Below are 13323 nucleotides of genomic sequence, written 5' to 3'. Positions count from 1 at the left end.
CAAACACAAATTTGACATGGTTAGGCCATTTGATCAACAAATACAACTGATACTACATAGTTTCATCATTACATCAGGAAGCCTCATATACTACTCGTTTAATCTGGTTGCATTATTTTGGTAATTTTACAATTTCTTGTTTAAGAGAACATTGTCCAATTCCATTTGTTTTTGTTTTTCTTCAGCAATCCTCTTGATCTTCCTGGAAGTTCAGTGGAGTCCTGTGTTTTCTGCTCCGATTTGTCCATCTAATAACTCCTGTGATCATTTGAAGAGAACCAATGACCTTGCCAAGTTATTCGAATTCGAAGCAACTGAGCTACTGAATTTATCTGTAAGTACCATCTAGTTAATCTGCTGTCATATACTCTTTGCATGATTGCTGTAACTATACACAGGACATTCTGTAGACTTTACCTAACTGCTGCAAAATTGATCCAAATCTTATATGTCATATTTAATCTCAATCATCTTCCAGAGTTTAGTCTTGATTTTTCACCTCATGTCTGTCCTCAGAGAAAGCCTGTTTAAAATGGTTTTAAACTCTAGAGTTTACTTCATGTAATATTTAAAACGCGTCTGTCGAAAATGTTTAAAATGCTCACTGATGTATAGTGGATGTTTGCATGAACAGATGTAGTCAGTAAGAGCTTAAGTAGCCAATACATAACGGTACTCTCAAAGGCCCCTCAGTGTAAATGCCTAGTGTCTTACTTGTGTGCTTTTAATCTAAACTACTAGTGCAAGAACCTGCTGGGGTTGCAACTTATGGAAGTATATAAATATAAATCTTAAATTAGTAATGCTGAATGACATGAATCCGTCATGTCTCTTTGAATCTGCTGTTTGTGAGCACAAAAATAGACAAGTTGACGACGTACACGGCACATTATTTTTTCCAAAGTGTATTTAGTTACATTTATTCACTCATGACTGTTCTTATTACTTGTATGAACGTGTCACAAAACTCAGTGCAAGGCTGAAGCATCAAGTGGTTCTGTTCTTATTTGAATAGAGAATAAGAATTTTACAAGTTTTATGGTGAATTCTACCTGTTTTTTTTTACCTACAGATAAAAAATTATGGAAAAAGGAATGAGACAATACGACCTGAAGTTCCTGACACCCAGATATCTGGTGAAAGCACTTGTGAGAAGCTGCAGAACATCTATATCAAGAATGAGCTTTTTAAGTTACACGTTTTACAAGCCAAAGAATATCACCAACAACTTTTGAGGTACCCAGTTGAAATTTTTAATAAAACAGAGCGCGTTGAAAAAACACTAGAAAATTTAAACATTATGATAAAGACTATGCTCGGACCATTCGATTTCACTCCCCCAACCCCACCCCGAGAGTTAACCGATCACCACAAACAAAAAATTTATGTATGGAGTGTTGCGGTCAGACTGACGGAATGGTGCAAACAAGTGCTGACGGTAGTTAATCAGACACTCTGTCACTAATAAGACTGAGAAAATATCTCTGTTATCTGGGATCCACCACCTCTCTGCTATTCCTGTCACGGTTAAGGTTTCCTTTTTAACCCTTGATGATGTTTTGACAGGGAATTCAAAGTTGTGCATTTCAGAATGGTCTCTTTGGCCATATATTAATTATTTACTGGTACCTTGTTTTTATTTATCTATTTCTTTGAATGTGAATATGATGTAGCTTAAATTTGCAAAATTATTTATATTTGAGAATATTTATTTATTTTGTTATGGTTAATATAATACCAGTCGCAGTGTTAACAATATCTTAAAATGTTTTATTATTTAATTGTTCCAGTGTTTCAGAAAGGTTCATTCATTAATTTGTCATTTATTTATAACTTAATATTATTCGAGTGTGCATATGTGCTGTGCTGGTGTGTGTGTATTTATTATCACATCCTGTTTAAGGTACAGTGATGAGTAAAACCAGTGTGCTCTTAAAACAGAGGAACTTGTCAAATTGTGTAAACTTTTTCTGCAATAATCAACCTTCTACTGAAATTGTGGGTTGTGTATGTGTACCCAGAGATTATGTAATACCAACAGAAAATTGTTTATGTGAATTGATGCCTTCAACTGAAATATGATGTTTCTGTATGTTTCTGAAATGCATACTGTATGTGGAGAGTATTACATAACTTGCAAGTTTTAGTTTTGTTTTGTTTTTCTGTTTGAAGCTTAATTTTCTGTAACCTATTTATTTATTTATTTTCCAGCCAGTTCTTTTTTAACTTATTTAGTGTTTTTATTATATATTTATCTCTTGAAAATGGCAACTGCTTTGTATACAAGAGGCAGGTGTCTGCGGTTTATATAAAGTGCAGCAATGACCTCACCTCTGTAAAGTCTTTAACTAAACCTTACGACCTACATTAAATTCAGATTCATCAGCTTGTTGTTTTGTTTTGTTTTAACTTACGCTGGGAAAGAGTCGTTTGTGTTTTGTAAATACAAAAATTTTACTTTTAATCCAACTTCAGCGTTTTGAATTGAGCTGCATTTCAAATTCTTCTCCCTCTGATTTGCTTGTGAGATCAACCAACAGGGTTGAGTTAAAATTTTAGTCAGGACATGAAACTAGTCAAAACTGTTGGGCTGTGGTTAGCTGCATCTACGCAGTACTGCATGACTCATTTATAGAATATTTCATAGAGTACATATGTCATCACAGAATTCTTGCTAAACTACTTACGTAAGCTAAAGAAAGCTCATTTAAAAACTAAGAAATAATCATGCATTTCACACTTACACAAACTACAATTTCACTTATGTTATGTAGCTCATATAAGATAAATAGCAGCCAGTTTTTAAAATATACCCTTGCTATCTACAACCTAGTTTCTTAGTCTCCTTTTTTAAATTTTTGCAGAGAAACTAACCCATTTATCTTTTAATATCAGTTTTTCTTTTCTTTTTTTTTCTTTTTTTTAGTTTTCAACTCTATAATCTAACTGTTCTAGAGTCTAGAGAATACTTATCATCATCATCAGTAATTTCCTTTGGTGGAAGAGGTGGTGACCTGCCAGAAGAAACTGAATTGATTGGTTCAGTGGTTGACTTTCTTCATCAGAGGATATGGTTAAGTAAGCGATAGGGCAAAATTATATTTCACACACCTACTGCCCTTGTCACAGTAAACTATGAGGAGAATTACAATGGGAGAATATAGAGCAGGTACAGTATACCATGCAACAATGTGAAGTAGTTTGTATGAGAAAGTACACCAAACTTAAAATGTTGTGATTGTACACTTGGTTTACAGGTTTTCTGAAACTGGCTTGTATCTGGATGGCGATTCTGATGCACGGCTTGGATGCACAACTTGCACCAAAGAAACATGCTGCAGGTGCATCGTGCAGTCCCAAACACCTGACAGCCCTGACCGAAAGCTTGGTCAATGAAAGCTTGAGATGCTTTGTAAGTAACTTTAAAACTATTCATTTTCTCACCAGTGCAACCCAGAGAAGTGGTTTTGTGACGCTATTTGCAATCTGCCAGCGTGCTTGGATGACGCAATAGCTGTGGGGAGGTAGTCTGAATTTTTCTATCACTTAAATTTCGCAAAAACAGTGCAGCTCCCAAAGCTCTGCTGAGTAGTGCTGTGTCACAGCCTTCATTTCTAGAGTGTGTTACTCCAGATTAAGACACTTTTAGTGCCAGTACCATAGCAATTCTGTAGTCATTCTTTGAAACAGTTTCAGTTAAATTGCACTTTGTTGCTATTAAGATGTCTGCTTTTTTTTTTTTTTTTAACAGAATTACATCTCAGGTGTAGATTAAACAAGTTTTATCTATGAAAGCGCATCAGCCAGAAAACTAACTAACTAAACTAACTGGGTATTTTTTTCTGGTTCTTACAAAATAAACAAGACATGTCCTTGTAGGGGATTGGAGGAATATTTTTGTGAGGACAGAAAAAGTTGTTATTTCTATTGCCTGAATAATCTCAGGAGACAGATTTTTTGTGTATATAATGGGTTTAAAAACACATCGTTTGATTAAATCTAGTGTTAAGTTTCTTCTTTTGCTGTGGTATAGATTCATGCTGAGATGCTTTGCATGACCTTTCAGAGGCAGTTTAAGAGATTAGCTGCGTATTCATGGGATGAGCAACACACGTCTTCAAAATCTCCTCGCCTCACTCTTGTCTTTTCTTTTAGGATGAAGCCAATGGAAAACACCTTGGTATTTGGTTACCTGGCTTCCCTGAGCTCCACGTCCAGAAGAGCTTTCCTCCTAATTGGACAAAAGTTCATTGCAGCTTGCGCTTCATGTATGAAGGTCTAAATGACATCTTGGAGGACCAGAAAAACAACCTGAATCCTCAAAACGTTTCACTTCACAAGAAGCTAGAGGAAACCATTGCCAGGATTAAAATGCTTGCAAATTGTATAAACATCATCTTTAAAAGTACATGTCCCTCAAAGCCATCACCACCTAAAATGCCTAAACAAGTATTTGAGAGGAAACAGTGGAGTCATACCCTGCTAAAGGCAGCCGGGGATTACCTGGTATGGCTGGAGCAAATGTTTGTTTCATATGTTAAAGGAACAAAAATGGGGAAAGGTAAAGTAACAAAGACCCAGCCTCATAAGTACCTGGAGGGGAGTGGATACCTGCTCTGATTATGAACAAGTTTAGCTGAGTTTGTGGTGAAAATGCGGTTATAGTTTGTGGCAGCTTTTCTTTAGCCCCCCCACCCCCGTCCAAGACTTTTAAATGCTACTTTTTCATGCATTCAGTATGCTGTTATGCATTAAGGATCTTTACAGTGTCTCTCTCTATAATATATCTGATATTTCAGTACAAACATAACAACCGACATGGTTAAAACAGCCAAAGAGGGTTTTTTTTTTATAAAATTTATGAAGGGTGTACTTTGATATTTTGGAAAATTGAGCTGTTCTTATTATTTTAAATGAGAAAGTACATGCAAATGTCTAATCGACAACATAAGTAAGGCACAACTGGGGAAGCAATTATCCAAGCTTAAACCTGACAGACAAAAAAAAGGTGAAAATCGCTGCTTTTGTCTGCTATCACCCAAATCCACCAATCGGCACCTCTTAACAAATGTAAACCCCAGTACTGCTGCGCTAACAGCTGGATCTTTTTCTAGCTGGCTGCTATTTGACGCTTCACATTTGATATCACAGGTGTGAATGATAACAACCATCTCAACAAATTCTAATAAAGCAAATATCTCCGTTTACCAAAACGTCATGTTGCTACCATAAAAGCGTTATCGGAAATGTCTTTGTTCCAAACCTGATAGCTCAAAGCAATCAACATGTTCCCTTGTGGCAGTAATTAATCAACTTGCCAACCAGGAAAATGAGAAATGGCTCTAATACATCTCCTAATTATGACAGTTTGTTTTCCTCAGCCTTCACATTGATTAATTGTTTTGCTCTGACCAACTATCCCATGTGTGGGGGCTACATTGCCTGAGGTAGAAAGAAACAGATAGCAATAACTTACAGAGAGCTATTAGTTTGGACTCCACATAAAAAACAATCAAGTTATATTAAATGTTTCTATATTTTCAAGAACTTTTAATCAAATTTTGATTTTTTTTTTTTTACTGTTATTTATACTGAAATTCCTTGCATTATCTTTCTTTTCTGTGGAACTTATATTTATTCACCATAACTATTAATTTTAAAAAAATAAATAAATAAAAAAAACAGCTGTTATTTCAAAATGATGTCTTGTTTGATTTTCTTCCTGGTGCTTTAGACCCACAAGCTTAATAAAATTTGAATGCATGACATTGCTATCTACCACTGTTATTTCAGTTAAATAAAACCTGCTAGAGTTAAACTGCCATTTAAACCACACTACTACAAAATCTACATGTCACCATTCAGAGAGAAAAAAGCAGAAACTCATTCAGTTTCACAGTCCCTTTTATTAAATAAGCATTTCATCTGCATGCACTATACACAGAGGTTAGGACACATTCTTTGCCATTTTAAAATGTTCAGAACAAAACAGAAAGGTTCGTTTGATTTCATGACATGACTTTATGACTTGTTTGAAGCAAGTGTTGATGGATGAGCTGCCTGCTAAATAGACCTGATGATCATCACGGATGAACGGATAAAGCGTATTATGCACTTATGAAGTGTAAATAATTTTAAAAAAAGAAGAAAAAAAAAAGCATACAGCGTTTTGTCCTTTTTGAGGTTGGTCTTGCATTCCTTCATCTCTTTGCCACAATATTGCAAAATTGTCCAAGCATTTCATATGCACCATCTCTTCAACAAACACCCTTATTTGTCAATTGCTATTCCATTGCTCTTCGATTACTAAACACCAGAAGCAAGTCAAATAGGCTCATACAGGCAGAAGTTCTGGAGGACTCTCACCATAGCAGTACTTTGCTTGAGGGTTTCGGTACGTGTTTTCATGTTGAACGCTCTGGAGAAGGGGAAAAATAGAAATGAGACAAACTAAAAAGTTTTTTCACAAAGCACTTATATTGCTCTTCTCAATACTTTCACAGTACTGAAAATATTCAAAGCTTGTGCAGATTCAGTGATTTACAATGAGATTAGCCGAGAATCAGTTTTGTTTCTGTTTTTTATTTATTTTTATTTTGGGGAGTTTTTCAAATTTCTAAATGAACCAACTGTCTCAGGAAATTCATGAGAAAATCATTATGTGTCATAGTGATGCATCAAGTTCAAATAAAAGCGTATCTTTTGTCAACAACTGTCTGAAAAATATACAGATAAATGTATGAGCAAAATATCGACTTTGAATGTCAAGAGATAAGGGTAAGTGTTGCTGCATATCCGCCAGACTACTAATTTCACTATTCCTTTGTTTCCAAATGATTACAGTTATTGTTATTATGATTTGTATGGGTCAACACTTTAAAACTGGTTTGGAAAATCTAACAATTCATGTTTGTTTCTTCTGTTGAACTTAACATACTTGTGAAGATGTCCTACACTTGGCCAGACACAACTCAAAATGATCCGCGACAGCAGTGAAAAGATTCTGGAAACCTTCAGCTGCACGATTCAGGAAGCGCTCAAGAAGAAGTTGCTAAACAAAAATAGAAAGAAAAGAAATTGAACATGTACAAAAACATGTATAGATTTATAATCACTTAGATTTATTATCTGTTCCCATTGCATGCACTGCTTTGCTTAAAATGCAAACTCAATATGCAATTTTAAATGATATCTTTGGTTTCAAATAGGGCTGCTCGATTATGGCAAAAATGATAATCACGATTATTTTCACTGAAATTGAGATCACGATTATTTGACGATATTTATTTAACCCTTTAAGACCTACTATAGAACCAAGTCCGCCAGAGCTTATATTATTTTTTTACATGTTGTAGTGCCATTTATGGGAGCATTTCAAGTTGCTATACAACTGTTATAGCCCATATTTTAATAATATGTATGCATTAAGTCCATAGTAACTACATTAATTGCAAAAAAGTGCAATAAACTACAAAAAAAATTTGAAAATCGTTTTTGTTTGTTTTTTTACATATATTTCTACTTGGAGAAATTTAAGAGGTTTATCCCTCAAAACTTTAAATACAAAAAAGTTGCAAAAAATAGTTTACAACAACAGGAAACTTATTTTGAGTGTGTTCATAGTTTTATTTTGGAGATACACCAATTTTTATATACTGCAGGAAAAACAAAAAAAAAATCCTATGATGCAAATTTTCAAAGAAAACAGCAGGTGCATCAAAATAAACTATTTCCAGCTGTGCAATTCGAGTTCTAAGCATCCCAGAAACTATTCAGAAAAGTCAAACATGACCAGTATAGGCCTTTAAGGCCTACAAGTAAAAAAAACTACATTTCCGCGAAAATGACGTCACTACCGGTTTCGGCCAGGAAATGGCGGACATGTGATAGTTCGCGCTGACGCCTGTTTCACTGTGGGAAGTGTTACGAACAGCTGATCGGATCAGCGAAGCGTGTTTCTGGAATATTATGTTTTTGTTCCTGCAAGCGCTTTTTATGCAATTTTTGCAAAGCTTTATGTGGAAGGAAACCGTGACCGAGGACAAGCTGATGGCATAAGTTGTAAGTACAACTCCTCCGGTTTCATATGCAAAACAAATTATTGCGCTAGCTTACATGGTTCAGATTCTACAGGGATTTAAAAATAGTTACACAAAACGGAGCGTGCTGCTCTGACGGCTTTAAAGGGTTAACAATGACTTTAAAAAATAATATAAAATAGTGTGCAACACCACTGAAGTTTTTTTTTTTTTTACCTCTCTTTTCAACCAACGGCAGTCACTCTCCTCTCCAAATAACTTCTGCTTAGCTTTCCGAGCTTCCCTCGGGTCCTCTTAATCAGCGGTCTCCAACCTTTTTTGCACCACGGACCGGTTTATGCCCGACAATATTTTCACGGACCGGCCTTTAAGGTGTCGCGGATAAAGAGGGAGGGGCTAATAATCGGCTCAGTCATTTTTAATGATCGTTGAAAGCCCAGATCGTAATCGTGATTAAAATTCGATTAATTGAGCAGCCCTAGTTTCAAATGTGTGCATGCAAAGGTGCACAGCATGTGGGCAGATATGCCTTTTCCGATGAAAGTTAAACGCGATGATCCTGAAGGCCCTTGATGTGACAGATTACCTTATCGGGCTGGAGACAGCATGACACGCAATACTCATAGATGCTACAGCATCCATTGGCCAGGCAACTTTTACATATGTACTGTCTGGTGCTGGGAGCATTGACGTTACAGCAGCCATTAACGAGCAAGTCTTTTCTCTCACAGACATATCCTGTAAAACATTAATGCAGATTATGATAAGCACTGGTTACAGGCTACATCCGATGTGTTATCACTGTATGGTGGTGAGTAATAGATTTATTACTCACCAAGTTCGTCTGTAAGCAGTGTCTTGCCCTGGATGGAATTTCTACACTGAGTGATCTGTCGGCTGCTGTTCCCCAGGTTAAAGCGGACTTTCCAGGGGATGCGATGATCTGAATCTCTAACTTCTAAGAGTGTTCGGTCTCGTATGGTCCGCTCCTCCTGAAAAATGCACACATACAAGAAACGGGTCATGGAAAGCTAATGAAGAGCAACATAAATTTCAGAATATGGTTGCGCATATACAGTGGGGCAAAAAAGTATTTAGTCAGCCACCGATTGTGTAAGTTCCCCCACCTAAAATGATGACAGAGGTCAGTAATTTGCACCAGAGGTACACTTCAACTGTGAGAGACAGAATGTGAAAAAAAAATCCATGAATCCACATGGTAGGATTTGTAAAGAATTTATTCGTAAATTAGGGTGGAAAATAAGTATTTGGTCAATAACAAAAATACAACTCAATACTTTGTAACATAACCTTTGTTGGCAATAACAGAGGTCAAACGTTTACTATAGGTCTTTACCAGGTTTGCACACACAGTAGCTGGTATTTTGGCCCATTCCTCCATGCAGATCTTCTCGAGAGCAGTGATGTTTTAGGGCTGTCGCCGAGCAACACGGACTTTCAACTCCCGCCACAGATTTTCTATGGGGTTGAGGTCTGGAGACTGGCTAGGCCACTCCAGGACTTTCAAATGCTTCTTACGGAGCCACTCCTTTGTTGCCCGGGCGGTGTGTTTTGGATCATTGTCATTTTGGAAGACCCAGCCTCGTTTCATCTTCAAAGTTCTCACTGATGGAAGGAGGTTTTGGCTCAAAATCTCACGATACGTGGCCCCATTCATTCTGTCCTTAACACGGATCAGTCGTCCTGTCCCCTTGGCAGAAAAACAGCCCCATAGCATGATGTTTCCACCCCCATGCTTCACAGTAGGTATGGTGTTCTTGGGATGCAACTCAGTATTCTTCTTCCTCCAAACACGACGAGTTGAGTTTATACCAAAAAGTTCTACTTTGGTTTCATCTGACCACATGACATTCTCCCAATCCTCTGCTGTATCATCCATGTGCTCTCTGGCAAACTTCAGACGGGCCTGGACATGCACTGGCTTCAGCAGCGGAACACGTCTGGCACTGCGGGATTTGATTCCCTGCCGTTGTAGTGTGTTACTGATGGTGACCTTTGTTACTTTGGTCCCTGCTCTCTGCAGGTCATTCACCAGGTCCCCCCGTGTGGTTCTGGGATCTTTGCTCACCGTTCTCATGATCATTTTGACCCCACGGAATGAGATCTTGCGTGGAGCCCCAGATCGAGGGAGATTATCAGTGGTGTTGTATGTCTTCCATTTTCTGATGATTGCTCCCACAGTTGATTTTTTCACACCAAGCTGCTTGCCTATTGTAGATTCACTCTTCCCAGTCTGGTGCAGGTCTACAATACTTTTCCTGGTGTCCTTCGAAAGCTCTTTGGTCTTGGCCATGGCGGAGTTTGGAGTCTGACTGTTTGAGGCTGTGGACAGGTGTCTTTTATACAGATGATGAGTTCAAACAGGTGCCATTCATACAGGTAACGAGTGGGGGACAGAAAAGCTTCTTACAGAAGACGTTACAGGTCTGTGAGAGCCAGAGATTTTCCTTGTTTGAGGTGACCAAATACTTATTTTCCACCCTAATTTACGAATAAATTCTTTACAAATCCTACCATGTGAATTCATGGATTTTTTTTTCACATTCTGTCTCTCACAGTTGAAGTGTACCTCTGGTGCAAATTACTGACCTCTGTCATCATTTTAAGTGGGGGAACTTGCACAATCGGTGGCTGACTAAATACTTTTTTGCCCCACTGTAACCCTATTCTAAATTCACTATATTATTATTCTGACAGATAATATCTGTCAATAACAGTAATGTTTCGAGAAACTATAGCCACTGTTTCAACAATGTAGAAGACAAGTAGAGTAAGAAGGCCATAGTGATCGATGTAGCAATACCCAGCAGTAGCAATACCAAGCAATAGCAACATCAGGATGAAGAAACACGAGAAGCTTGAGAAATACCAAGGGCTGAGAGAAGAGCCAGAGAAGATGTACAAGGAGAGGGGAACAGTGGTCACTTTGATGATCTGAACACTCTGGGCAGTGAAAAAGCAGATTCCAGGAATGAAAACCGACAGCTTTGTCCAGAAAAGTGCAGTTCAAGGAAAAGCAAAGATCCTGCGCAGCATCACCGTAACCAAACTGAATAGGCACATGAGTCCACACATGAGCACAGCATTGGAAATAACGGGTACGTTGACCAGTAGCTGGGTCAAAGCACCAGCTACTGGTGCAGCAGTAATCCGAGACTCTAGACATTAAGGTGTCATTCAGACTGAGTGAGTGTGTGGCTGAATGGTTAGAAAGAAAGTAAAGGTGATCTGGACTGAAGAGGTGGAGCTGCCAGGAGGCAGAACGGTCAGCTCAATGGTAGTCATCAGATAATAATAATAATAATAATAATAATAATAATAATAATAATGAAAGGGCCACAGATGCCACTGATGAGTTCTCCACCCAAAGGCCATCACCCTGAGGCTCTATGAGCAACAGAGAGAGGAATAAAGAGGATTAATGAGTGCCAGAGCCACAATCCAGGAAGAAACGTGGAGCCTCTGTTAATGCATCGGACAGAGAGCCCCCAAGTTAAGCTGCTCTATGAGGTCTTCAGCTGGCTGAAGGCAGCTGGTGATGAGGAACAAGAGAAGCTATCATACAAGACCAAGCCCCTACATGGGGTGTACCATCAACAGATGGAGGAAGTGGCTGGCATCAAGAAATCCTACCAGTGGCTAGAGACTTAAAGGACAGCACAGAGGCAGCTCATGGCATCACAAGAATAGGCCCTAAGCACCAGATCCATAGAGGCAGGGGTCTACCACAGCTGACAGAAGCCAAGCTGCAGACTGTGCAAAGGCTTCCTAGAACTATCCAGCACACTGCAGCAGAATCTAAGATGCAAGAAGGGACAACATACATTGAGAGGACCTATCAAGTGGCTGGGATAGTGTACGAGAATATCTATGCGCATGTGTTTTAGAAGTCTACTATTACCTGCTGGCTGAAAACTGCAGGGCTAAGACCCTGTGGGACTTTCAGGATAGAGAAGAAGCTGATGGCCAGCCACACAGAAAGTGGTGGCTGACAAAAAGCAGGAGACTGCAAATGTCTCTATCCCATGGGACAACAACTTCAAAAAGAAAGCATGAGAAAACTGAGAAGCTGAAGGAACAACTGAAGCAGACGTGGAAGGAAAAGTCAAGTGGCCCCAGTGATACGAACTGTAAACCCCAAAATTGAATAGTGGCTCCAGCAGACTGCAGGCTGACCATCAGAGGCCTGTCCAGAAGAGTGCAGTCATAGGAACAGCTAAGATCAGAGCCCTCACATTCTCGGGCTGCTGGTAGAGGACCCAAGCTTGAGGAACACATACACACACAAAACAGAAAGCACAAACATTTTCATTTAGAAATCTGTCAAAAAGTGGGCATAAATTATTGTTTAGATGCTGGTAAAAGTCTGTAATATTAGACCCAGCTACACTTTCAAAAAATAATGCCACAAATTGTGATTATTCAGAAGAATAGTTATTTGGACAAGGTAGAAGCTTGGATATACAGCTCCCTACTAATGCGTGTATGTTTGGTTTCCTACTTAGAATTGGCATGTAGTGTGTTTTTTTGTTTTTACAAAGCAAAGAAAAAAGAAAGTGACTAGATCTTTTTTTCCTCTTGCATGTTTTTTTCTGTAATCGACTTATCTCAGTGTGAGTTTCTGTACCTGTTTGAGTGTGCTGGTCAGAAAGTAGATGAGGGAGAGTCCAAAGACAACTCCCAGCACCCAGCGCTTTCTCAGTAGCCGCCGTAGCACCATCATAGCATGGCTTGCTTTGGGGAAATGCAAGTGACAGCCCAACACATCAAACCTCCACGGATAGCAGTTCTCTGGCTGTCTTCAATTTTCAGGAATATGAAAAGGCTAACTGTAAATAATGTAAAGCTAGCTCAGTTGGTGGTAAAAATGCAAATATAGGACATAGACGGAAAATAGCTAACTCTAGCTAACCCATGTTTTAACTCTTAAACTCACAATAGCAACCTTTAAATATAATGTTTTGAAACTACCGAATTACGCGCTGGACATGCAAGCTAAGTGTTTCACTGTAAATGCCAGCTTTGTTAGCCTGCTAGCTAGCGCCGTCTGCTCTCGGTGTTGCTAGATAAATAATGAGGAGCGATAACCAATAAGCTATGACGCTGTTTAATAACGCTTCTTCGTCTCCTCTGTAGATAATAATTCGATCATGTCCAAAATTATGTCTAGTAAGAAGAAACGGTGGGATTTTTTTTCAGCAAAATCTGACATCCAGCATCAGCAAAACAAATCCCCAGCACGGATGTCGTGTGGTCGGAAAGA

The 13323-nt window shown here is 38.5% G+C and overlaps 2 protein-coding genes across 2 annotated transcripts; one reads left to right on the top strand and one right to left on the bottom strand.

The window, feature by feature from the left end:
• Positions 1-3108: 3108 nt before the first annotated feature.
• LOC308404393 (uncharacterized protein) lies at positions 3109-5463 on the top strand. The gene is made up of 3 exons (XM_080894419.1): positions 3109-3169; positions 3258-3412; positions 4156-5463. The coding sequence occupies exons 1-3, from the start codon at positions 3136-3138 to the stop codon at positions 4618-4620; spliced, it is 654 nt and encodes a 217-aa protein (XP_080750545.1). The 5' UTR covers positions 3109-3135; the 3' UTR covers positions 4621-5463.
• A 423-nt stretch (positions 5464-5886) lies between these two features.
• Positions 5887-13302, bottom strand: spring1 (SREBF pathway regulator in golgi 1). The gene is made up of 5 exons (XM_080894473.1): positions 12688-13302; positions 8875-9031; positions 8626-8777; positions 6938-7051; positions 5887-6418 (listed from the first exon to the last, which is right to left on the bottom strand). Exons 1-5 carry the CDS (start codon positions 12781-12783, stop codon positions 6335-6337), a joined length of 603 nt encoding a protein of 200 aa, XP_080750599.1. The 5' UTR covers positions 12784-13302; the 3' UTR covers positions 5887-6334.
• Between the last annotated feature and the right edge of the window lie 21 nt (positions 13303-13323).

The sequence above is a fragment of the Rhamphochromis sp. 'chilingali' genome, assembly GCF_963969265.1.
Source record: "Rhamphochromis sp. 'chilingali' genome assembly, chromosome: 10".
NCBI lineage: Eukaryota > Metazoa > Chordata > Actinopteri > Cichliformes > Cichlidae > Rhamphochromis > Rhamphochromis sp. 'chilingali'.
This window is presented reverse-complemented; position numbering and strand designations above follow the sequence as displayed.